Genomic DNA, 26,388 nt, shown 5'->3' with positions numbered 1-26,388 from the left:
TGCTGAAGGACTTAGGTTCAAAATCTTACTTTGATATCTGGTCAGGTTCAGACAGACAATCATGACAAATAGCAATTCAATCAGGGAAAGAGCCCTCTGGCATAAGCTAGCTTGCCAATATGGTTAGATAAATGAAAGGGCATCCCACTTTGTTTGGGACAAGGGGGGGGGGGGGGGGGGAGAAGAAGAGTTCTGTACAAAATGTAACAGATCTTTTGCTTTTTAGCATATGATTCTGTTAAGCAGTATGGATATTAATCATGCTGTAAAACATTTAAGAAACCTGTTTTCTACTGAGATATTTTTAAAACAGAGAGTCAAGGCTGTAAAGAGCTGGAGAAATTATGAGATGGAAATTAGCACATTGATGAAAATTAGCGGAGTGGGACAAAAGACTATTTTATCTTCATGTAAGAGCAAGTTAGAAGAAAGTCATTTGTTTTAAAAAGAGTGCCAAGTCTGAAAACTCCTAATTTTACATACAACGTAAGTTACGTTACATTCCCAACTTGCTGACCTCTGTGCCAGTATTTAGAATAGTTCATTTGGAAATGAAAATGGAATATTTGTAGATTTTTTCCATGAACTAGCACTACTTTATCAGCAGTTCTGTATAGAAATTTTATAAAGCCAGACCTTATTAGGACCAAACAATCGAAGTATGATAGCATTAGCGTTACCTTCAGTTATTAGTTCATCATTGCTTTCAGCCACAATTGGGGTCTCCTGAAATAAACAAGAATATGTTTGTGTTAGTTTTATAGAAGTGGAATTAATAATTCCAGGTTCTTCAAAAATTTTTACATTCCATTATCCGAAAAAAAGGATTTTCAATGTATTCATGCATCTTCAAGGAAAGTCTTAAAAGCTGTAAAAAAAATGTCCCCCCCCCCAGCCTCAATCCATTCCCTTTCTAAAAAATAGACATTCAGGAGAAAGGCAATTTTATAGTTTAGTATGGCTTAGAACAACTAGAGAATTAAATTATGTGCATTATGGACAGACTTATTAGGATAAAAAGTTACTTACAGATAATGTTAGTCACATTTGGGAAAAAATGCAAGAACAAATGGTACACATTTAGAGGATTATAGAGGTTTAATGCTAGAGAAGTGTATCATGTAAAGGCTTGGATTTTCAATCTGCCACTTAGTCCTTATCTTATACATTATCATAGGCTTTAAGCATGGTTTCCATGTTAAAACTAAAGGGGGGAAATGACATACAGCTCTGTTATCAATTATTAAACTCATTATGTGATTTAAGATTTTGGCAAGAACTGATTTTCAATGTAAATTCAGTAACATCAATACCTCAAATACAGCTGGAGTCACAATTGACTCTCTTATAGCAGAATCTCCAACAGCATGCATGTTGTCATAGGAAGGATAGCTATAGTTGTAATCAGCATAAGGATCATAACCCCACTGTGAGTAGTAGTTCTGATAATCTTGATAATAATCATTATAGTTATAGGACTGATACCGCTGGAATTCTGCTTTCATTCTAAAAACATTTAAAAGTGTATAATTAGAATTTAAGAACAGGATGCAAGACTGATTTTAGTTTAAAATTAAACAATTCAGTAAGTCTTTGTACATCAAATTATGAAGGTGAACATTTCTCTGAAAAAGTTGCCAGAAATGAAAGGGTGAGGAAATCACTGCACAGTACTTTTCATCTGTGTTTATAGAGAAGTAAATGGTCTCACCTCTGCCAATACCAATAGTAATTACTATCCTGGGTAAAATCCAAATCCATGAAACTACTACTACTTCTATCCATTTACTTTAAAGTAAGTTTCAGTGTCAGCATAAACACAGTTTCTGCAGCTAAAGCCTCGTGCTCTGCTATAGATTGGTTAAGTAGTACTTGTCAGACAGCTATCAAGTACATCTGCTTTAAAGCTGAGCTACATTCATCCCCTCCCCACACACAGTTCCTCACATCTTCTTGTCAATTGCAGGAAATGGGCCATTTTCATTACCACTACAAACAGTTATTTTGCTCTCCTGCTGATAATAGCTCACCTTAACTGATCACATTGTTTCATGTGTTGTGTGTGTGTGTGTTCCTACTGTATTTTCCATTGCATGCATCCGATGAAGTGGGCTGTAGCCCACAAAAGCTTATGCTCAAATAAATTTGTTAGTCTCTAAGGTGCAACAACTACTCCTGTTCTTTTTGCGAATACAGACCAACACGGCAGTAACTCTGAAACCATTCTTTTTTATTTAGCCCTTTGTTGTGTGTGGCTAATTACTAAATCTTTGTTCGGGGTGGGGGATGGACGAAACAAAAAAATCCCAAAGAGATCCCAGATTATATTTTAAGGAGCATCTGACACTTTTGTTTTTATTTTGTAAAAAAGAAAAACAAACCAACCAAAAAAAAAAAAACCCACCACACAACCTACCGCTCACACACATTTCCCTCCTCCCCCACACACACTCCGCCTGAACTTGTTTTGCATAGAGACTGGTTTGGCATTCAACAGCTGCCAGAGTTTATTTCCCATCTGAAGTTGTAATCCTGTTTATGACAATCATTGCCACAACAATTTATGAAGTCAGAAATGGGGAATAAGCAGCAAAAGCACATAAACTCTAAAAAGGAGCCGGATTCATTTACTAATAGAGAGTGAAGGAAGAAATGTAAAATAGTTGTTTGACAATTTTTTCTTCAAAAAAATTAGAAAACTCCCTAATTTAGATTCATCTGATACTCATTCATCATTATACAATATACAATGAAGTCAGATGGACTGATTGCACATTCCAGAGACATATCAGATTTTCAATATTTAATACCCAATGCTAAATGTGGCCCTGTGCAGGCAGACTCCTGTACTTGTAGGGCCCCCCCCATTTACTTTGATAGCTCTCTACACAGAAAAGCTACTTGTATGGTCTGCCCCTTAACCAAGAAAGCAAAACTAAAATAAACCAAAATAAAGTAAAACCTCTAGTTTAAACCTAAATTTGAAACAGATTAAATGTTAGCTGGGTAATGTCTTCCTTTTTTTTTTTGGTAAAAGGCACAGAAGTCAACCAGTCTGTCATCACTAAATTAGAAATATAAATCACTATAGGACCTACACATAAGTGCCTTTGTCATGAAAGCTGCACCCACACTTTAATGACAGTTACTAGCATAACAAGAGAATGGGATAATACTTAAACAAACTGAACCAAGTTATCTTTTCTCAATTATTACACAGAGGAACAATCAAGTTATTTTTACCAAATGGAAAAGGACGAAATTAGCAAAGAAAGGCATTGAAGTTTTTGAAAGGACCTTAAAAAAAAGAAAAAAACCACACTCTTTATTGTTTATAAGTATCCAACACTGATCTTGTTTTGGAGTGTGAAAGACTTAAACATACCCCACATCACAGGATCGCCAAAAAGGAGAAACAGACATTTTGTTCATAACCTGACAGTTTGAAGACAATGGTATCTAGCTCTCAGACCAGCTTTGGGTAGTGCCAACTTGAATTAGAAGATTTACCTCCTTTAAGGGGAAAAAGGTAATATTTACAAGGTCTGGGTATACCTAGAAAAGGGAGCTTCATTTTTGAATATTTCCACTGACTAACAGGAATACAAGGCAAGGTAATTTAAGTATGTTTAGGAAGTTTCACCCTCTTTGTTACATGCCATTTCACCCATGTACTGGATGAGAGAACGTATGTCAATTTGATATCAACCTACCCAAACCTAACTGGTAAAAAGCGGGGATTGCCTCATATACACTTTTTAACCGATTAAGAGTTTAGGAGGCAGAACAAGGAACCTTTTAAGAGTGGTTCACAGTCCTCACTTGCATGTTAATAACTTCAAAGTCAGGAATCCTTGGACCACATTGATGGAAGTTGGTGTATTTTCTGTATATCACATTTGGGATCTGGTTTTGGCTTTTGTACTATAGACTTTTTTGTTCTCCCTCCTTAAGAGTGCTCCTTCACTTCACCAGATCACTGTAAAATAAACCCTGTGCTATTTTCATTGGGAAACTTTTTTTTTTATTTACTCTGTAAGGCCCTGATCCTGAAATCACTTATGATGTGCTTAACTTTGCTATTATGAATAGCCACATTGATTTCAATGGGACTATTCACAGTAGTAAAGTTAAGCACATGCTCACTTAGGTGCTTTTGAAAAAACATTTACCCCAGGATTCTGGCCAGGCTCTAGGTACTTCATGGTTACCAGAAAGGAAAAGCAGATAGAGAAACACTAACTAGAAGAAATGCAAAACTAGATCCTTTATGTCATGAAATATGGGAGGACACCACCATTACAGTAGATGAGATATGCTTGGACAAGGTGAAGCTACCAGTGTTTAATGACTACCTTTAATTCCTGTATCAGTACAAGACTGATTCATTACCTTTTAGAAATTCCTATACTCAGTCGGATTCTTTTTCCACCTAGACCTGGTGCATTTTGGCAGTCTTGCAGTGCTCTCATCTGATCACCTTGTTCACCAAATCTGACAAAGCCATACCCCCTGCAAATTTCAAAATGTAGATATTGTAGTAATCCCAGTATACACACCAATAACATTATAACAGAGTTAATAAGTTTAGTGTTTTCTTCGGTAGACAAAACCCTTATTTAGCATTGTAGCTACTATGGCTTACAGTACATATTTGCTTTCTACCTTTTCTCTTTTGTTTTTAAACACCTGTGCTAAATGCTTTCTCTCAGAGCTCAAAGTCGTGTCAAAAAGCAAATACTGACAGCTGACTGCAGTTAGATTAATAGAGCAAGCTTCTTTTAATGGTGGTTCTCAACAAAAGAATAAATAAAATAAAAATAAGTTACCTGTGTATCTAGGCAGACTTCATATTAATGGAGTATATGGCAACTGATTTACCCACATTCTCAATTCGTGTTAACCAAGAACTATCAATTTAAAGTACTTAGCATTTTAAGAAGAAAAGTTCACTTTCTCAGTACTTTGTGTTTCTTGCCCACAAAGTGTACTGTGATCTTAATAGGGAACTAGCAACAAAGAGTTATAGTCCCAGCCCTGCCACTGATTCATTGGGTGGCCTTGGGCAAGTCACAAACTCTCTCTGGGCCCTTTCTGCTGCTGGTATAAGCAGGTTCAACTCCACTGACTTCAGTTTGTGGCCCCTTGTCTATTTTCCCCATCCATCAAATGGGGATAATACTTAGCCCTCAGTACAGCTCTTGATTATGCATTAGATGCACTGCTGGGCATGAGCAGAGCCCCATTAATTCAATGTACATCTCCTTTGCCTCCCCAGGTAAATTTTCTGGCATGCAAATATGTGCACAGTGAAATCACAATTTAGCCTATTACGTGTGCAATCCAGACAAAGACTTGAAATAGCACAAGGGATTTTCCTCAAATACTGCTTTATTTTTAGACTTTAACCTCTGTTCTACCCTCTCTTTGCCCCCCCCCCGGGGAGGGGGGGGGAGGGGAGAGAGGAGAAGAGGGAGACGACGACACCACAGAAACAGGATACAGATTTAAGTCTGACCAAGTGGTTTACAAATAACTGTCTACAGTCCTTTTATAAGCAGCATTTTGATTGTGTAAAAATTACCTGGAGTATCCCAGTAGATCTGTGGCTATTTTGCAGTCAATGCATGTAGGGTACCTTTTCACAAAATAGTCATATAGCTGAAAATCATCCACTTCAGGAGTTAGCTCTCCTACAACTATTGAGAAATCTGGTCTAAAAAGGATTGAAAAGAAGTAATTAGATTGCAAGAATATTGAAATCTTAAGAGACTGGTCAGAAAGCTGTTAGTTATTGCATATAACAAATAACTATGGGACTAATCCTGCAAACACTGTGGTCTATAGCACTACACACTGTAGTAATCGTTGCACTTGGCAGTGTACATGTTTGCAGGATCAGTCCAAATCTTGTAGTACAACCACTGTGGCGCAATATTCTCGAAGATAACGAGTCCAGCCTACTTCTCTAGCTAAACAAGCTTTATTTCTGCTTTGAGAGAGAGCAGATGTCCAAGTCAATCCACCTTAAAACATACACACCCACACCTCTGACTGGATTTTACTATCTTAGTAAGAGGAAAGAAGAGGAGCAATAAAAATACCAGCAACAAACGAATAAATGCATATTGATGGATCTCAAAGTACTAAGTAAAATGGTAACCCAAAAAAAAATATACACTATTGGCGTCACTCACGTCTCAGCAAAGATTTGACAGCAGAGTGGTGTAATGAAATCTCATTACAAAGACTATTACTTTTACAAAATATACTAGCATAAACAATACTGGCACTTACATAAGAACCTCCATTTAAGAATCTCAAAGTATTCATTCACTGCTCACTATTGATTTAGATGGATTGTTATGGACAGGGGCTAGTTCTTCTGGTCTGTTTCAAGAGCTTTTTACCTGATTGGAAGATTAACAACACTAACATAGTCTGTTCTTCCTGCTTTTATTTTGTTCTTTTTCTTTCGTTTTTTCTGTGGTCCTCTCCACCAGCTATAGGTTTGTAGGGACTCTCTTTTGTTCTTTCCCATTGTATCCTGCTGGGATGAAAAAAGCTTTATAGTACTTAGTCTCATTTAAATTCCTCCCACCCACTCCCCATCACCACAGGTGATTTCCCCATATTCACCTTGCCCTTGAAAGAAGCCTGGGGTCCCATCTCTCCCTCCGCCTCCCATGAGGGAAAGCAGCCTCTGGGGAAAACGCCTGGCAAAAATAACAGAGCCAAAGGATTGTATGAACAGCCATATTCCCCTGACTTGTCAATCTGGCTAAAGGATTGAAAGCTTCCTCTTGGAATTAAAAAAAGTAAAATAAAATAAAGCAGTTATCCCTTAGATGCTGGCCAATCCTAAATGTTAATCACTTTAAGGACCGGACTGCACCTAAATGTTCTGTAGGACTTGCTAGAGCAGTGTTTCTCAATGATCGGTCTGTGAACCAGCGCTAGTCCCTGAAATCTTCCTGACACAGTTTAGGAAGGCAGCACGCTGGTCGCTGGCATCAAAAAAGGTTGAGAAACACTGTGCTAGAGCACTCTAGTAGCATTTTTTTGGGTGACTGAAAGGCACAGCTAGGTCATCACTCTTGCCTAGAATGAGCCTCAACTGGCCCTGCCTCCCTTTTGCTGGGAGATCTTCCCTTCCTGCTGCTGTGAGACACCTCTCCTCACAGCTAGTTGTCAGTCACTCGCTCAGGCCAAGAACCAAGAGGAGGTTGGTAGATGGGATGCAAGGGGAAAGCAGACGAGGGACACAGATAGACTCTAGTTTGGAGCCCAGGGGAACTCATGCCCAGATGCAGGGCAAAGAAGAAACAGGCAGAAAGCATGCCTCACTCAAAAAAAGAGGAAGGAGGTAGGACAACTACAGAGAAGAGAAGAAGGGAGATGGTTGTAGAGTTAACGCAGGTCACGTTCCTCATCTTAGAATCTTAAGAATGAGGATTCTCATCCTTAGGGCTCCAAGAGTTAATACATTTGGTATTTCTCAATACATTTTACTTACTAGAAGTAGAACATTAATGTCTGTGTGAGTGCTTGCATATATCCTGCTCAGAGTGTGTTACAGGCAAGCCCCTCCATGAGAACTCACTTTTAAATAATGGGAAGTCCAATGCTTCATGTCAGGTCCCACAACCTGCTTCAGTTGATATAATTAGGTTTCCAGAGCAGGGGAGAGTTATTAATTAGCAAATTACCTGAAGGAACCACAGGGCTAGAATTCACCTACTCAGAGAAACTATTTTAGTTTTATATTTGCTCAGAATTCTGGATATGGTTTAGAATCCCTCCTAAGCACTGTGGACCTGGACTTGTTCTCACCAGATGATCTTACCTGGTTTGCCACTGTTCAGAAGTTTTCTTCACAAGGAATGCTGCACTGTTTCACAATTTATTCTGATCCTCTATTTAAAGAAAAAGGGGAGGAGAGAAGCTTTTATGAAAAGTAATTAAACTTAAACTAAAAACATTTGTTGCTGCACAGCTGAGAACTTGTTCACTTTCTTTTAAATCTGATTTAAGAGATTTAAATTGGGGAATTTTGAAAGGTTCCAGAGCTTAGACTTGCATTGCAAAAGCCTAACCATAATACACTTATGCAGACTACTGCTATTGGCAACCACTGACCACTTGTGGATCAAATCATCATTGCATCATATCGAGACACAGCCTGACTTGGGGATAACCTGGAATGAGCACACACATCCTTTCTATTCACCAAGACCAGTAATTATCTTTCAACTTCTCTATTCTAGAGGACAGTTGCGAGTTTTTGTTCTTATTCCACCCCTGCCTCAAGGTTTTCCATACTATTATTTTAAATATGTGCTTGGTTGGTGGGGGATATAAGGTCAGCTTAGAAGTGAAGAAATATCTATCATCCAAAAGATTAAAAAGATAGCTAGCTCATTTTTATGGGCCTTTGAGGTTTCCTTGGTTCCTCCTCTCTTTGGGCCAAACTCAAAGATGCCTTGGTTGTTGGTGTAAGTTACAAATCAATAAGAGTGCAGAGTGGTACATATGGAAGAGGCAGCTGTAGCGGTAAAAGCAACAAGACGATATAAGGTAGAGAAAAGGGAGAATTTTGCCCTCCTGTATCTTTCCTAGCTACCGCCCTTCTGCCAGCTTGGTATGCAAATTTCACCCTCTTACTGACTTGTAATTTACATAGCCATTTAGCACCTCTGAATTTAGCCTCTCATTATTATTTGTATTACAATAGCGGCCAAAGGCCCGTGCTAGGGCTACAGCTTTGTGCAGTCATTTCATTAGTTTCAATGTCTTTTCCCCTTAGCTCACTCACTTGCTCTATACAATTTTTAAGGAAAATCTGAAATAGCTATTCACTATGTATTTTCTTTTAAATCATCTTGCTAGTCAAACAATGTTGGGGATTAAAGCAAGTCATTGCACACAGCACTTTCCCTCAACAATTTTTTTAAAACTCTTACTGAATGTAAAAATCATTTGCAATAGAGTATTTTGTACACATTAATAAATGCTTGCCTGATGAAATTCCACCCCCTATTATTCCACATAACAGATTTCTGTAACATATTACCCCAAAGTGGGATCTATGTAGCAAAATACGTAGTACATCTTTCATTCTAATGACTATGGGAACTATTGCAAATTTAGTAAATCACAATAGTAACACAGTTTGAAAACTTAAAACCCCAGTACCGCAAAGACTTCGAGCTTGTCTACATATGGAGTTATTCAGGAACAGCAACTGGGCTTTAGATTCACAACCTTCCTTAATGTAAATTAATTTTCATGTATAGACAAGCCCTTAAACACGCACATAACTTTGTAACAGGTGAGCAACCCCACTGACTTCAGTGGGACTATTCATGTGACTAGTCATTCACATGCTTTAATCCAGTAGTCACCACCCAGTTGATCGCAATCGACTAGTCAATCCTGGGGACTCTCCCAGTCGATCACGATCTCCGGTGGTGCAGCGGGGCTGTCGCTAGGCTTGCTCCCTGCCTGCCTCAGCCCCACTCCGCTCCCGGAAGTGGCTAGCACAGCCCCACGGCCCCTTTGGGGTTGGGGGCAGGGGTCTTGGCGCAATGCTCCTGCCTGCAAGTACCACCACTGCAGCTCCCATTGGCTGGGAATGGGGAACTGTGGCCAATGGGAGCTGAGGGGTCGGTGCTGGCAAAGAGGGGCAGCACGTGGAGCTACGTGCCCCTCCAGGGTCACAGGGGCATGTTGGCTCCTTCTGGGAGCAGTGTGGGGCTGGGGCAGGCAGGAAGCCTGCCTTAGCCTCACTCGTATTGGTGAACCAGGAGCTGCTCGTGGTAAATGCCGCCCTGCGGGAGGCCGCACCCCAACCCAACCCCCTCCTGGATCCAGCACCCCAACCCCCTGCCCCGACTCCCCTCCTAGAGCCAGCACCTCATACCCCCTTCTGCACCCAAACTCCCTCCCAAAGCTTGCACCCCCTGCCCCAGGCTCAGCCCAGAGCCTGCTCCCACACTACAAACCCCTTGGACCCCGGCACAGGGCCTGCACCCCCTCCCGAACCCCAACCCCCTTCCTTAGCCCGGTTAAAGTGAGTGAGGATGGGGAAGAGCGAGCGACGGAGGGGGGGGATGGAGTCAGCAGGGCAAGGCCTCAGGGAAGGGGTAGATCCTGGGTTGCCCTTAAATTCAAAAGGTGATCTTGGGCATAAAAAGATTGGAGACCACTGCTTTAATTTTTTCAAGATCAGCACTTCATTTTGAATTTCAGCAATTATTTTTTTTAACAATATGGGAGACTTTACAATAGCACTCTACTATTAACTCTTTCCTGATAGAGATAGATGTCATTTTGCACAAATTATGAAGTGCACATATTAGCAAAATGTGCATCAGCAAGGTTTTACTATAGTTCTGCTATTTAAAAAGAGACAGAGCCAACAGAATTCCACTTTTGTATAAAAAAAATAAAATTCTAATACTAGGCGTTTAGATTAAAAACTGTCCAATTTACTTTTGACCACTTATGCTGTTTGTTTTTGGACTTACCACTCTGTGTGCACATTTAATGCAAGCTGCAGCACAATAAAAAAGCAATTTGACCGCAGAAAAATTGTATCAGAAAAAAAAGTGAGGCAATAATATCTTGATCACAGTTATCATGGTCTTCTATACGAAACAATATTTTTGGTATTTTATTCTCTGAGCTTCAGTGTTGTCATTTGATCTTTTCACTGTAATTCAAACAAATTTAAAAAAAGTTAGAGGCATGCACATTGACAGGATACATTACTTTTTCATACTAACTTTACCATTTAGTTATTAAGGTCCCAATCCTGGAAAGACTTGCATGCTTAACTTCAAATATTTGACTCCAATAAAGCTACTCAATGGGACTACTCACGTTTAACCTTAAGCATGCACGTAAGGGCTTGTCTACACTGAAAATTTTGTCTCTTTAATTATACTCATATAGTTAAAGTGACAAAAATACCCTAGGGTGAATTTAATTATATTTGTATCAAAATGCTTAGACTAGTATAACTTATTCTGGGATGGGAAGCAAAATAAGCTATACCAGCATAAAAAGCACCTTTATACGTGTCTAACTGCATCCAAAATATGGCTTATAACTGTATAGGTAGAACATATCACCTGACAGTCCTATCAGTAAAACTTTTTTAGTGTAGACCAGGCCTAACTTTTTCAGGCAGTAGCATGAAGGAAAGATTTGTAAAGGTAAGCTTAAAAAAAAAAAAAAAAAAAGACCATTATGCAACTATTGGTGCATAAATAGCCTTAATTCCAATTCTTTTCTCAGACTTTATAGTAAAATGAAAGGTTTCAGAGTAGCAGCCGTGTTAGTCTGTATCTGCAAAAAGAACAGGAGTACTTGTGGCACCTTGGAGACTAACAAATTTATTAGAGCATAAGCTTTCGTGGACTACAGGCTGCAAGTACTCCTGTTCTTTTTATAGTAAAATGGAAAAACCATGGCCAGTGAATCAAATATCCAGAGGTATGGTTAAGACCTCGAAGCTGTAAGTCACTACACAGTAAAACAGAGGAGACACTCTCGGGCTGTGTAAGGGTGGGAACTGGTTATAGTTGATGGGGGGAGGGAAGCTGCTGCCCGTGGTTTGCGTGTGACGGTATTTATGTTGCGTGGCAAAGGCGCAGAGCGCCCCCCGGGCAGGAACGTTTAAAGGATCAGTAAGGGGGGGGGAGTATAGAGGGGGATATTTTCACCCGCTGACCCAGGGCGGCCGTTTGACCCTGAGGGCAGCGACCCGACCCCCGATGGTCCCACGGGCGGATTCCCCCGGTGACTTTCCCCGGCCTCCTGGGGGCGCGGGGAGTCAGCGGGCGGAGGCGCCCGCCAGGAGAGGGGGAGGGGCGGCGGCGGCTCCGGGAAAGGCCCAGGGGAAGGGGAAGGGGAAGGACAGACACCGCCCCGGGAGCGGGGGTGATAACCCTGGGAGGACGAGAGAAGCCCCTCCCCTCGGCCTCCCCCTGCTCGCGAGGCCCTCACTCCCCCCCTCCGACCCGGTCCCGGCACTAACGTCTCCCATCCACGGCGTCGCCATAAGGAGCAGGACGGGTCCTACTTCCGCCCCCGCCCGGGACCTCACGCTGAGGCTGCCCCCAGCAACGCCTGTTACCCCAACCCCAGGGCCCTACCGCGCCCACAGCCCGCGCACTCTCTATCCGACTCGGGGACTCCAAGGGATACACCCCGGCTAGAAAACCCGAGGGGTGGGCTGCGGGCTCGGGGGTGTCCGGGCGTTGTCAATTTCGGCTCAGGCAGTGCTTGGACAGCCTGTGCGACGGGTGGATGGAAGGACCCAGGCGTCGCCTCCGAGTGTGGGGGAAGGAGGACCGGGGTCGCGCCGGGAGATGGAGCTAGTCGGCGGCTGTTACGAGCAGATTCTTTTCGGGTTCGCGGTGCGGCCGGAGGAGGTAATGGCGCCGGGGTGGCAGCTGCTGGTGGCCCTCCCGTCACCCAGGGGCCCGGGTGTCCCAGTAACCTACCGCGGAGGTGCGCGCGTCCAATGCTGCCCGCCTCCACGCGGGCTTTAAGCAGGGTGGCTCCAGGCGCGCGCGCGCGCGCCGCCGATGGGTTCCCCCTGCTGGGCGCTCGTGGCCGGTGCGGTGAGCGGCGCGAGCTGTGAGCCGGGCGTGGCTGCTCGCAGCTGATCTCATCAGCGCCGGGGCCCGGCTTGCAGCAGGGGATGCCGGGAGTCCTGCCTGCTGCACACGACGGGCAGCCAACACTGCGCCTCCCTCTCGCTGCACGTCGCCAGCTCCATGTCAGCCCTCCCTGCCCCTGGACCCAACCACATGCTGGTGCAACTCCGCATATCTGGGGGCCTTGTCCTCTGGGGGCCTTGTCCCCTGCGGGGCTCTAAAAGCAGGCGCCTTTGCAGCCCGAGTTACCCTGCTGCAATGGGCATAGCCACACTCTCTTTGGCCCAGCCACCTCTAGAGGGGCACAGAGTGCCACGCTTTTTATGATTATTATTTAGTACATTTATTGTGGTCCTTAATACCTAACAACCAACCCAGAATCGGGCCCTGTTTTGCTGGGCATTGCCCAGACATAGAACACTAGATGGTCTGTGATCTGAAGGGTTTACACCCTACCTAGAAAAGACAGATACAGCGGGGTGGAAGGCATAAAACATACCTGCAGAAAAAACTATGTGATTGCAGCAAATGGCACATTAGTTCCACAATTTACCACCTCTGCTTCAACTACTCAGGGAAGCATCAAGGCTGCATAGTAAGGGTGGAGAGGGGAATGTTGAGAATATAGAATTGTAGAAGTGTAGTCTGGAAGGGCCCTCAGTAGGTCAGCTTGTCCAGTCCTCTGCACTCAAGGCAGGACAAAGTAATAACTAGACCATTCCCGACAGGTGTTTGTCTAACCTGTTCTTAAAAACCTCCATTGACAAAGATTCCACAACCGTTTTTCTTAATGTCCAGCCTAAATCTCTCTTGCTTCAATTTAAGCTCATTGCTTCTTGTCCTGGCCTCAGAGGTTAAGGAAAACAGTTTTTCACCTCCTCCTTGTAACAACCTTTTATGTACTTGAAAACTGTTATTTACACCCCACCCCCACCCCCGGTCTTCTTTTCTCCAAACTAAACAAACCGAGTTTTTCCAATCTTTCCTCGCAGGTCATGGTTTTTAGACCTTTAATCATTTTTGTTATTCTCTGCTGGACTTTCTCCAATTTGTCCACTTTTTTCCTGAAATGTATCTCCCGGAACTGGACACAATACTCCAGTTGAGGTATTATCAGCACCAAGTAGATTGGAAGAATCACTTCTAATGTCTTGCTTACAACAATCCTTCTGATACATCCCAGAATGATGTTTGCTTTTTTTGCAACAGTGTTACACTGTTGACTCTCATTTAGCTTGTGATCCACTAAATAACCCCTAGATTCGTTTCCGCAGTACTCCTTCCTAGGCAGTCATTGCCAAAGTGCTGAAGGAGAAAGGGCAGGACTGGCTTGGATTTTCCTAAGAGCCTCGACTTGTCTCTTTCTTCTGGAAGCCATAGAACCTCTTTCCACAAAGCACCAATCCACCCCCATCACCAGTCACAACCGAAGCTCTGGAGACCGGAGAGTTGTTAGGTTGATGGTGTCATTCTAATCATACAGTGACCACTAGGAAACTTCCTTCACAGGGTCCCATTAGATTTGTAACAGAATATAACGTTTTTGTATGTTTGGCAAAATGAGCATGGCTAGTTTTTGCTATTTTAAAAATTAGTCTTATACTATGATATTGACAATCTAATCATAGACAAGTTAAAACATCACACTGGGTGTGTTTCTAAAAAGGTTCATTCATTTTATATTTTGTTTTCAGAACTGGACGCCTATCCCTGACTTTACCCATCATGCCCACACTGCCTCATTATCAGCAGTAGCTGTGAATAACAGATATGTAGTCACTGGTAGCAGAGATGAAACAATCCAAATATATGATATGAAAAAGAAGATAGAACATGGGGCATTGCTGCATCATAATGGTAAGGGAACTTTTCTTTTTAGAGGTATTAATTACATGATTTACTGGTGGGTGTGTTTCTGTAACAGAGAACTGTCAATTTTTAATGGGGCCTCAGTTGAGATGCATTTGAAATGGATTAAGGAATTATCAAATGTATATAAATAAATAAATGTGACTTACTTTAGAGAGCGAGGGATCAGACAGAATTCAAAATTGTATGTTACAACAGACAAGGACAATAGAGGGGCATCAGTGATCTAAATATGGTAGTTAAACTTATTTTCATGAAGAAATATATAGTAAGTAAGCCAGGTTTCATCTAACAAGCAGAACAAAAGGCTGGCATGTTTGGATGTTAGAGGCAGGCTGTTCTTTCACAGATAGAGAGGCATTGCTGCATGTTTTGTGTATGCATTATTCTTGCAAATAATATATGAGGTGTACTTATAATGATGTAATTCCTAGACAGGTATTATGTAAAAAGGTATCTGTTATAGGTGTGATGCAAAATGACAACAATTTAAGTGACTTTCATTTTGCACTTCAAAATACAATTTCATATGTGTGACTTTATTGGAAGTTATGCAATTAAGTTTTAAAATATTAGCATGTCTTTAAGTGAATATCTTGCATTTTATATAAAACTATTTTTGTGTAGTATTTTTATTCAGGGTGTCATAATGTAGCTTAATAGTGCTGATCTTGTTCTGTAGGCACGATAACTTGCCTGGAGTTCTATGGGAATGCACACTTATTGAGTGGAGCAGAAGATGGATTAATTTGTATTTGGGACACAAAGAAATGGGAATGTCTGAAATCCATTAAAGCACATAAGTGAGTCTTCTGAACTGCTTCTTTTTTAGATATTTTTGGTTATTTATGTGACAAAGAAAATACGATTAACTTTTTGTTGTTGATTTTATTAGGGGGCATGTGACATCTCTTTCTATTCACCCTTCTGGAAAATTAGCTTTGTCAGTAGGAACAGACAAAACATTAAGGTGAGTCAAAACTGGCTGAAAATCTTACTTAGTGAAATTTACTACTAAATTCTCTTATTGAATTATAAACAAGGATTATATATTGGGACTAGACTGTGAAGCAAGGATCAGGGAAGCATCTGTAACGCTGCTGTCAGTTAACCTATGTAACAGTGTATGTTTTCACACTTGCAGGATTCCTGGTCTATCAAAATGTACCGTTGAATTTCACTTTGTTTTATACCAGGCAGAGATTATGGTTGGGATAAGGGTCACTCTAGAATCTAGACAGAGTACATCTGTGCCTGAGCCTACACTTAAGTTAGGTCATCATAGCTATGTCAGTCAGGGATGTAAAAAAAACCCCGCACACCTATGACCGACATAGCTATGCCAACCTAACCCCCAGCGTAGATGCAGCTATGGTTATGGTAGAGGGCTTCCGTTGACATAGCAACCATCATTCAGGGAGGAGGTGTTCCATCAGTCTAGTCTGCATCGGGATAGCTCAGTGGTTTGAGGATTGGCCTGCAAAACCCAGGGTTGTGAGTTCAATCCTTGAGGGGGTCATTTAGGGATCTGGGGCAAAAATCTGTTTGGGGATTGGTCCTGCTTTGAGCAGAGGGTTGGACTAGATGACCTCCTGAGGTCCCTTCCAATCCTGATATTCTATGATCTATGAATACTAGGGGGTCATGCTGGCATAGTTATGGTGATGTAGCTATACTGGTGAAGTCTCCATAGTGTAGCTGTACCTAGCACTTTGAAATTTCCTCTTAGCTCCAATATTAAAGAGTTAATATTCATCCTGTTGACTCTGTAGTATACAAAACTGGCCTTTTAACACAAAGGAGTAGGGAAGCCCACCTTTATCAAACTGCTTCAGGGGTCAGCAACCTTTCAGAAGTGGTGTGCCGAGTCTTCATTTATTCACTCTAATTTAAGGTTTCGCGTGCCAGTAATACATTTTAACGTTTTTAAAAGGTCTCTTTTTGTAAGTCTATAATATATAACTAAACTACTGTTGTATGTAAAGTAAATAAGGGTTTTAAAATATTTAAGAAGCTTCATTTAAAATTAAATTAAAATGCAGAGCCCCCTGGACCAGTGGCCAGGACCCGGGCAGTGTGAGTGCCACTGAAAATCAGCTCGCGTGCCGCCTTTGCACGCGTGCCATAGGTTGCCTACCCCTGTGCTTGATTGATGTCTTCTGTTAGTCTCAAGACTGATGTCAGTTGCAGGTGGAACAAGTGCCAACCTTTCAGGGAAGAATACAAAGCTAAGAGATTGGTGTAGGGAGGAGGACTGGATGGCCTGCTCTAGACGGGAGTGCAGACTATTACATTTTTTAAAATAGCAACAGCATTTTAAAGTATTTCTTTTAAAGAACAGTGCGAGTGGCAGTCTCGGGCACATGCTGCCACCCCCTCCCCCCCGTTGTGCACCAGCGGTAGTCCCGGGCCGCGCTGCCCCTCCTCCCCCCGCCCTCCCCTGAGCACCAGCGGTGGTCCCGGGCTGTGTGCTCACCCCTCCCTCCCCAGCACCAGCAGGGTCCCCGGCCACGTGCTGTCCCCCTACACACACACAGCAGCGGCGGTCCTAGAGCACCTGCGGTGCCCCCGAAGCCCCCCCTCCAGAGCACCCAAGATTTAGTCAGGGGTATATAGTACAAGTCATGGACAGGTCTGTGACCTGTCCATGACTTTTACTAAAAATACCCGTGACTAAAACATAGCCTTACAATGGTTAGTAAATGGTACTTTAATTTCTCTGTGCTATTTTAAGTGATGAATATTCAACCCCTTTTTGGTATTTTACAGAACATGGAATCTTGTAGAAGGACGATCTGCCTTCATCAAAAATCTGAAGCAAAGTGAGTGTGTCAATCTAATCTGCAAAGTATTTATTAAAACTAAAATCAGATGAGTTCCTTTTATGTATGTGCATGTTTGTTTAAAAGATACACTGGAGTAGCCTTTGGTTTGCAAATGTTTGACTTTTTAATTATGGTAATTCCCTCTGCTCTACCTTATACTAAATATCAAAAGCACATATCCTCAATACAGAAATTGCCATGGACAGGCTATAGTAATACTATGGCAGAAATCTTATTTCTTTCCTCAAATACACATTGTTAGGCTAAAAACCTTTTTTTTTTTTAATTCTGTACCTCTTTTAATTATAACCCTTTAGATTATCAAAACCGAAAAATTAAAAAAAATAGTTTGCTATTTATTCTGGTAGTAGTAGTAGTATTTGTATTACTTTACTTTCTGCATTTATTTCAGCTTGGACATTGAAAATAGACTAGACAGTTTCTAAAGATTTTCACTTTTAGATTCTTATGCACTAACATGAATTTGGGTTGCAAAGACTACAGAAAAATGTTTGTTTCAAAATATAACTCTTTATTGGAAGTTTCTGTTTTTAGTTCTTTGGAACATTGATTTTAGGTAGGGTTTTGTAAAAGCTTGTTTTTACAAAACCTAAATTTTGGAACCCAACAATGTCTTTAAAAATCTGTTTTGCCACTACTAGATTTATTCCAGTAGATATGAAGATTTGATATGATTTCCCCTTCCGGGTGGTAATATAATCTTCTATCCTGAAAACACACATGCATATGCTTACATTTACTACTATGAGCATCATTCAAGTCAATAGTACTACTTCTGATAATAATAAATTAAGCATTGGCATAAATATTTGCAGGATTGGGGTCATATACATTGCATGTTAAAGATTCCAGAGTGAAGATGTCAAGAATGAGATTCAGAGTTTTTAAATTATTATTATGGCAAAACTGATGGTCTTTCTGGTTGTTTTTTACTTAAAATTGTTCAGATGCACACATAGTTAAATGGTCTCCCAGTGGAGAGAAGTATGTGGTGGTCGTAACTAATAAAGTGGATGTCTACAAACTTGAAACAGCATCTGTCAGTGGTGCCATCACAACTGAGAAGAGAATTTCTTCAGTTAGATTTATAACAGTAAGTACATAAAAGAAGGGGGTGGGAAACTAAATTGTTTGAATTACTTTAGCCTCATCTGCATTTTCTTCTCTTCGTCTTCAAGGATTCTGTTCTTGCTATTGCCGGAGATGATGAAGTTATAAGACTGTACGATTGTGACTCACAAAAGTGCCTTTGTGAATTTAAAGCTCATGAAAACAGGTATTTTATATTTGTCCTGTTAAATTGTTTTAAAATTTATGGCAGTGCTGAATACACACTACTGCCTGGTTAGTGGCGACATTGAGAACATCTTGGCTTAATACAGTTTATTTTTATTTTTAAAATAGAAAGTAAACTGCCTTGTTTCTGATGTACTGAGTTGCAAATTCAATACAGATTTGTGCATTCTCACTGAGTGTAAGTGTACACCTGTTATATGAAACATGAAGGAATCCCTGTGTGAGATTTATTTTAATACCTCCCCACTGGATATATATGATGATCTTTTTATATATGTTAAATACAGTTTGTTGTGTGTATGTGATTTTAAATTGTCGTGGCTGTATTCTAAAGAGATACGGATTTATACCTCCAGATTATGATTTTTTTATCCATAAAATAGTTACAGCACAGGCACAAGAATTGCATAATGACCTATTTTGCCCCATCAGTGTGCCTCAAATCAGTTCTTGAGGAACTACTTTTTAAGAATTTCAGGTTTCATTTCTAATCTATCCTCGGCACGAGGGTGCCAAACGGTACTTAGCATTTTTTTATCTTGTTCCCAGAATCTCAGCTTACTCTTTTTTGTTTTTGTTTTTAATTAAAATTTCAAGCCCTTGTGGTTGAGGAGAGAATCTTGAAAACAAGCAAAACAAATTAAACAGATGCAGAGATGTTTACCTGCATCTGCAGAGAACTGGAAATTATAGCTCGGAGAGGTGTGAACTGTTCTGTTCATCTAAATGGTCTTAGCTCAGATGCCCAATGATGATAATTTAGTCATCTATATTGTTCAATATTTCACTAATGGTCAAAGCATGTAAGGAAGGAGAGGAAGGTGTGTTTGAAGTATAAATTGCCAAGAAAGGATGGAAACAGCGGAAAAAGAGGTGGAACAAATTGCATTGGAGGAATGTGCTTCTGTTCTAAAACACAGTGGGTATGTCTACACTGCATGTGGGAGTGAGTCTTGCAGCTCAGGTCCACAGATCTATGCCAGTGGGGCTCGCACTAGCGCACTAAACATAGCTGTTTAGAGGTAGCTTTGACGTGGCAGCTAAGGGTCTCAAGTCCACCTCAACCCTCAAGTTTGAGAACCCGATCTCCAGCCCAAACCACAATGTCTATGCAGGTATTTTGACAAACATGTACCAGAACTTAGTTGCTTTGGTAGTGTCTGCACCTTTTCCATGGTCTTCCCCACAAAGCAGTCATAAGTCTTGCTCAACACCAGGTACTAACTCAAACAGTTGTCCATCAATGCTAATTTTTAGATTGGATATTTTTCTAAAAGATGTGCTCTAGGAATTATTTTGGGTAAAGTTATGGCCTTTGTTATATAAGCGGTCAGACTAGATCACAATGGTCCCTTCTGGCCTTAGAATCTATGAATAAAAATAGAAAAAAATGGCATAAGGAGTCTCTTATTTCTTTCCTGAATCCACATAAGGATTGACTAGCAGGCTGTTACCAATTTATAATCTTGCAGTGGTATCCAAATGGACACCTATGTAAAATAGCACAGTTGGACTCCATCCAGGCCAGTAGCAAGGGAATCTTATATGTTCCCCTTTATCATTAAAGAACTATCTAGTACTCTGTCTTAATTTAGATGCCAATTCAGCAAAGCACTTAATCATATGCTAAAGTGCTGTTGATATCAGTGAGTGTTCAGCATGTGCTTAAAATTAAGCACTTACGTGCTTTCCTGAATCAGGGTCCTAACAGTCCTCAACATGTATTTTTCAAAGGCACATATTGCTCCCAATGGCAGAATACAAAACAGATTAGTCCTGTGTATGAGCTGTATCTTACATGCCTAAATCAAAAATATTCACATAAAGCATCCATAGTTTGTGGCTCTCTAAATGACGTGTAGAATGTTCTCTCTTCATTTTTAAATTCTGACAACTTCTTACCATTTGTCCTTATTGTTTGAAGCCACCTGTCATAGTATTAAGTATCCAGGTATTATATTTTGTTCTAGAATAAAAGACATCTACAGTTTTGAAAAGCAAGGACTACAGGTTATTGTTACTGCATCCAGTGATGGATATATTAAATTGTGGAGTCTTGAACTTGATAAGGTTAGTACATTAACAACTCATGGAAAAATTCTGGAGAACTAATTTGCAGGTTAACATTAGGTTTTAAAAAGCATGCTGTGACAGATTCCCCCGGGGTACCTCCTGGAACTGGCGTACCACAGAGCCCCCCTGACCCACCAGCCTGGGCTCCCTTTACACAGTATTGCTGTGACAAGCTCTCTCCAGGCTCCAGCCTGCACTTTCACCAGAACACACCCAGCTACAGTTACATGCAGATGCTGTGATCAGCCCTGCATGGAAAGGCTCCAGCTAGGAAACTTCCCAGCTACTCAGGCATGCACCCCCTCTGGAGTGTAAACCCAAAATTATACCGTCTTGCACTATGCAGGGAACTGTATAGTGTAAGCTCATGAAATTCGCCCTCTCCCTCAATGGGGAGAGGAATATACAACAGCTTTATGCCCCAAGTTATGACTCCCACACAGTGGTTTTAGATACAGCAAAATAGTTTGACGGCAAAAGATAGATTTTAAGTGATTATAAGGGATAATAAACAGATCAAAGCAGATTACCTAGCAAATAAACAAAAATGCAAACTAAGCTTAATATACTAACGAGATTGGATATGAATAGCAAATTCTCACCCTAAGTAGTGATACAAGCAGGCTGCAGATTCTTAGGAGGCAAGTTGCACTTGTTTATAGCTTGGAATTCCCAGATGTTCCATTCACAGGCTAAAAATCCCTTTATCCTGGGTCCAGCACTTCCCCCAACTCAGTCTTTGTTTCTTAGGTGTTTCCAGGAGTCTTCTTGGGTTGGGAATCAGTGAAGAACCAAAATGATGTCACTCCCCTGCTTTATATAGCTTTTGCATATGGTGGGAACCCTTTGTTTCACAATTTGGTTCCCATGCCAGTTAGTGGAAAAATACTGATATCCCAAGGTGGAGGACCAGCACCAGGTGACCTGGTCACATGTCCCTGTCATAGCAGCCATTACTTGGATGCTGTCTGTAGCATCCTCAGGAAGGATCCCCAGGTGGAGATATGCTTCTCCTAAAGCCTATTGTTTCTTCCTAATGGCTCATTAACCTGAATGGGCCCTTCCCAGCCAGCCATCTAGACTGAAAGGATTTTGCCTAGTAGGCATTGCCCAGGAATGGCTACATGTGAAATAGATACATAGTCAATATTCATAACTTCATATACAAAAATGATACATGCATACAAATAGGATAATCATATTCAGCAAATTATAACTTTTCCAATGCTACCTCACATGACCTATCTTGCATAAAATCATGATGATGTCATAATCGTATCATAATAATATCACTGCGAAGAATATGGGGTGCAGTGTCACACATGCATTTACAAATTATTTTTAAATATTGAATCAACCTGTTTGCAATCTAGAAATCCTGAACTTCATCCACACCATGTTTATCAGAAATTTTTTTATTTATATGCACTTAGATCTTTTGGCTATCAATTCCTCTTACATAACTTTAAAAACTTTTAATTTTTAGTGGTGATTTAAAAAAAAAAATTATGAAATTCTCAAGTCACTTCACCCCTCCATCTTGTGCAAGGTTATGCTCTCCCTGATATCTAACTGGCCACACTTACAGCTTCCTAATCAATCTGTTATGCTTTGGTGGTTACTATAATGTTTGTAATGTTGGTGACTAACACCACTCTTCAAAAACACAAAATGTATTATTTATTTTTTGTGTTCAGGAGGGGAAAAATACAGTCCTGATTGAAAAAAATCAAAGATGGTGATACATTAGGCATTTCAATTTTATATTGAGCACTTTTATTTCAGTATTTATTCCAAACATTTTATTTTTTAACAAAGCAGAAAAAAAAATCACTTCAGAATGTGTCTTTTTCATTTTTATCCCAATGCCTTTTTCCATGATGCAAAAGATGAACAGTTTTAGTAACTATAGTTAGCCAAGGTTTATAAATCATTCATTCTTCATTGAAATGTGATAGGCCTAGTCCTCACTACAGTTTTTAACCAAGTTTGTAGCCAATTACTGCCTTGGTTGGCTCCAATTGTGGGTTATGTCCTCACTTTTTTATCATTGTTGTTATTATAGTAGCATTTAAGGACCTCAAAGAGGGCCTCATTGTGTTAGGCACTGTGCAAATGACACAAAGACAATCCCTGATCCAAGAAGTTCACATTCCAAGATTTAAACATTATTGTTAAAGCTCAGCAACCATGGCAGCTAACAGCGTTTGTTTGGCTTCAGCCAGAGACCTAGGCTGGCACATGGTTGTTTTGCTGTTACTGGTTCAGGATGCTCCCCCCCCCCCACCCCCCCGCAAGTGCTGCTGTCCTAAACATGTTTACGTAACTGGTGTGCCTGTTCCTTCCTCCTCCTAACTCTCTGTGTGGTGGGACATTCCAAAGTGCAGTGCTTCATGGGCTGCTATTGCTATTCTGTGTGTTCTCAGGACACACTTTGTTTTGATGAGATATTATGGAATGTTTGCTCAGATTTTCCCAAAGCACACTGATACAAACACAGTTAAGCAGTATGGTAGATGTCGATACACAAATGTGGTTGTGATTGCAGAAAAGCTGCTGTGTGCACATAAACTGAACCACGTTACTTGTAACCAGTTATAACCCTGTATTTGATGAAATAAATGGGGGGTGGGATATATTTCAGTCATGTTAGCTTAACACCACTGAGCCCCATTAAGTTGCAGACTAGCTAGCTTTGTTGTAGCCAAGATTCACCCAGGCTACAGCCAGCCAACTAATGTTTTCAGTTGTGTTGAGCTCTCTCAGTTGAACCAACGTGATTAAAAAACACACCCGTCTTGCCCCTCAAGATGTACCCTTAAGGCAGCCATGGCTTTGACAGCATTACAAAACCACAGTTAACAGTTGTGGCGTGGAGATATAAGGCCTTAAAAGTAGATGTACAGGTTAAGTGACTTAAACTATATTGAAATAACCTTTTAATGAATCTGTTTCTATATTTTCCTCAGATCCAGGATAGACCATCTTTGCTATGTGAAGTCAATACCAAAGCCAGGCTTACATGTCTAGCAGTATGGCTAGACAGAACTTCAGAAACCAAAGAGAACCCTGACAATGCTACAACCTCTTCTTATGGTAACAGAGGTCCATCTTGATTATTTTATGTTGAAAATAATTCCTATTTAAGTGCTATTAATATAGTGAGAAAATAGAAAATATGAGAGCAGGTGTGAGTTTTTGGGCTCAACATTCTGTCTCCACCGGGGACCAGATGCCATGTTAATTTTGCAGTCTCCTGAGATTTACAGTGCAAATGATATTCCTGCAATCTCCGATGCAAATGAATGGCTCATTGTCCTTGTCTCTTGTCTTACCTGGTTCAATCTGCAGTTGAGCTATAGAGGTGTTGGCCTTTCTCTTTTGTCTGTTTACAGCAGGGGTTCTCAAACTGGGGGTCGGAACCCCTCAGGGGGTCACAAGGTTATTACACGGAGGGTCGCAAGCTGTCAGACTCCACCCCAAACCCCACTTTGCCTCCAGCATTTATAATGGGGTTAAATACGTAAAGAAGTGTTTTTAATTTAAAAGGGGGGGTTGCACACAGAGGCTTGCTATGTCAAAGGGGTCACCAGTACAAAAGTTTGAGAACCACTGGTTTACAGACTCCAAATCATAATATCGGAATATCCATAATTTCACATACAGCATTATTACACACATTTCACAGTGATATTAATGACCAGCGGGTTATTGGTTTTCCAGTGATATATTACAAGACACCTTTTAAATGAATATTATAACAAGTGTGTGAAATTCATTGAGCTGGTCAGGCCAGCTGAGATTTACTGTTATATACTAGTGAGGCCCTGGCCATCTGGCATTGGGGTGCTCGGAGGGTCACAGCTAGTTTGACCAAAATCTTAATTCTCTGCAGTCTTCTCTAAGTACCTTTAAGTAAGAATTAGTGTGGTAATATTTATGTAAATAAAATGCTCAGGCTTTTAGGATACTGTTTTTGACTGGCAGATGCTGTGCATGTGTCCTTAAACCTGTTGGGTCAGATTTTCAAAATTAAACGTATGCAGTTTTGTGTACCTAATAGGTCACTTGCATGTCAGGTATGTATGCATAAAGTAGGTATGGACAGATGTATTTACCCATTGCATGGGCCTAACTTAGAAAATCTAGCCCAGTATTTTTTTCTCGGCAGTCATGCTTGACCATCTAAAATACATTTACTTGCTCGCTTGATGTTTGGACACTGCATACCATGGCACTCTCATCTCTTCCGCTAAAATAGATTATAGAGCTCATGCTGTTTCAATTTCTTTTTAAAATGGGGGGAAATAAATTTGTACTTCATGCCATCAGAGATTCCAAATATTGAACTTAAAAACTCATGATGAATAACTTTCTCCTTTGTTTCAGTAAATGAAGATGAACAGCCATTGATAACTAGGAAAAAGAAAGTTTGTTGGACTGATAATAGTGATAAATCAGCAAAGGGAGATAGGCAAGTGATGCTCAAGAAACGAAAATCAGAAGGTGCACAGCAAAAGAAGAAAATGAAACTATAGAGCTCAAAATGAATGTAACTTCTTTACCATTCAAATAATAAGCTGATATCAGTAAATTTCGGTATCACTGTAACCATTTTTTACACCTCTCACTTCTACTCAAGGCATATTTTGCCATCTCAACAGGGCACATATCTCTGAAACTATCTTAATTTGGGGAGTAGAAAATGTTTCTACATTGATAAATGAAATGACCATTCAGAATTTTGGAAGGTGGCAAATCTGACGGTACTAACTTCTCTTGAATTATACCATTCAGAAGTAAACACATAATGTAGTAGTATCTAATGTATATTTTAATTATATCAAGTATAGTATAAAAATTCTCTTTGAGCAGTTCTGAAATTCAGTTTAAAACTACAAAAATTGCTGCAGTTCTGTATTAATATACTTGGATTTTCTGGTTTTAATCATTAAAATTTGAAAATAGGTTTCAGTGAAATATACAATGAAAATGTCTGCAATTAACCATTTCTACAATGTTAAATTGTTTGCAACAGGACTGGCAGCCCATAAAGATCTTCCACAGTGTTTGGGCACTTGTATCTAGGAGGACTTAATTTTGGAGGGGGCTAGATTTTTATATAATTCAGGGTAAGCTGTGTTTTAAATACACCCACTACGCTGGATTTTTGTACTAAAAAATGTGCCTGCCTTTATCACTTTAAGGGTTATTTTTAGACAATCTTAATGTATACTCCATGATGTCAGAAAAATAGAACTACCAAAAATATCCTTCATATATTCACAAAAAGAAAACTTGTGTTTAACCCTTGAGACAGCAATGAAAAGAGGGTGTAAAAGCAAACAGTATATTTTTTGCCTTCTGATATTTCAAGTCTTTAATTTTAAAAAGACCTGTCTGTGTCCCTAAATTCAACTCTGTTTATGTCCTCTTTCTCCAGGAGTTGGTTTACATGATTGAAACAAACACTTTGGTAAGTTTTATGCAGGCATTTTACAAGTATTTACATTTACTCTTGAGCTGTTGAAATGCCAGTGTTAATAAGAAGTGGGCTAGAACAACTTTAAGATGTTCTATATGTTTTAAATCTTTATGTTCAAAGAAATCTAATATAAATTAGTTAAGTTGGAAAA

General features: G+C 40.4%; 2 protein-coding genes across 11 annotated transcripts in view; one reads left to right on the top strand and one right to left on the bottom strand.

Moving 5' to 3' along the window:
- Nucleotides 1-12,672, bottom strand: part of LOC101949370 (tRNA selenocysteine 1-associated protein 1) — a 14,825-nt gene extending 2,153 nt beyond the window's left edge. Inside the window, exons 1-9 of one of the 9 annotated variants that reach the window (XM_005309971.5) lie at nucleotides 12,513-12,672; nucleotides 10,530-10,714; nucleotides 7,847-7,916; nucleotides 6,640-6,716; nucleotides 6,411-6,550; nucleotides 5,585-5,716; nucleotides 4,393-4,512; nucleotides 1,314-1,506; nucleotides 681-726 (exon numbers count right to left, since the gene is read on the bottom strand). In XM_005309971.5, the coding sequence (XP_005310028.2) occupies nucleotides 681-726; nucleotides 1,314-1,506; nucleotides 4,393-4,512; nucleotides 5,585-5,716; nucleotides 6,411-6,550; nucleotides 6,640-6,669 (661 nt within the window). In that variant the 5' untranslated portion in view covers nucleotides 6,670-6,716; nucleotides 7,847-7,916; nucleotides 10,530-10,714; nucleotides 12,513-12,672. Of the gene's footprint in view, nucleotides 1-680; nucleotides 727-1,313; nucleotides 1,507-4,392; nucleotides 4,513-5,584; nucleotides 5,717-6,410; nucleotides 6,551-6,639; nucleotides 6,717-7,846; nucleotides 7,917-10,529; nucleotides 10,715-12,043; nucleotides 12,285-12,512 lie in introns of those variants that run through there. The other 8 variants (XM_042860523.2, XM_005309970.4, XM_065585016.1 and 5 more) reach the window with 8 other exon arrangements.
- PAK1IP1 (PAK1 interacting protein 1) lies at nucleotides 12,305-26,388 on the top strand. Of its 2 annotated transcripts, none has more exons than XM_005309968.5 (10): nucleotides 12,305-12,440; nucleotides 14,363-14,525; nucleotides 15,220-15,340; nucleotides 15,433-15,507; nucleotides 17,307-17,359; nucleotides 18,331-18,476; nucleotides 18,562-18,659; nucleotides 20,650-20,749; nucleotides 23,722-23,848; nucleotides 25,142-26,388. In XM_005309968.5, the coding sequence occupies exons 1-10, from the start codon at nucleotides 12,378-12,380 to the stop codon at nucleotides 25,288-25,290; spliced, it is 1,095 nt and encodes a 364-aa protein (XP_005310025.2). In that variant the 5' UTR covers nucleotides 12,305-12,377; the 3' UTR covers nucleotides 25,291-26,388. The 2 variants fall into 2 exon arrangements, with proteins under 2 accessions (XP_005310025.2, XP_065441087.1); XM_065585015.1 differs by having other exon boundaries at nucleotides 23,722-23,857.

Source organism: Chrysemys picta, chromosome 2 (genome assembly GCF_011386835.1).
Source record: "Chrysemys picta bellii isolate R12L10 chromosome 2, ASM1138683v2, whole genome shotgun sequence".
Classification (NCBI taxonomy): Eukaryota; Metazoa; Chordata; order Testudines; family Emydidae; genus Chrysemys; species Chrysemys picta.
Note: the sequence above shows the minus strand (reverse complement) of the source record. Positions and strands in the feature narration are given on the sequence as shown.

Bases quoted from the DNA above. Each gene is read 5' to 3' on its own strand.
- PAK1IP1 (XM_065585015.1), top strand. From the start codon at position 12,378: ATGGAGCTAGTCGGCGGCTGTTACGAGCAGATTCTTTTCGGGTTCGCG. The intron at 14,526-15,219 runs GTAAGGGAACTT...CTTGTTCTGTAG, and splicing joins GGCATTGCTGCATCATAATG to GCACGATAACTTGCCTGGAG. The intron at 17,360-18,330 runs GTGAGTGTGTCA...AAAATTGTTCAG, and splicing joins CATCAAAAATCTGAAGCAAA to ATGCACACATAGTTAAATGG.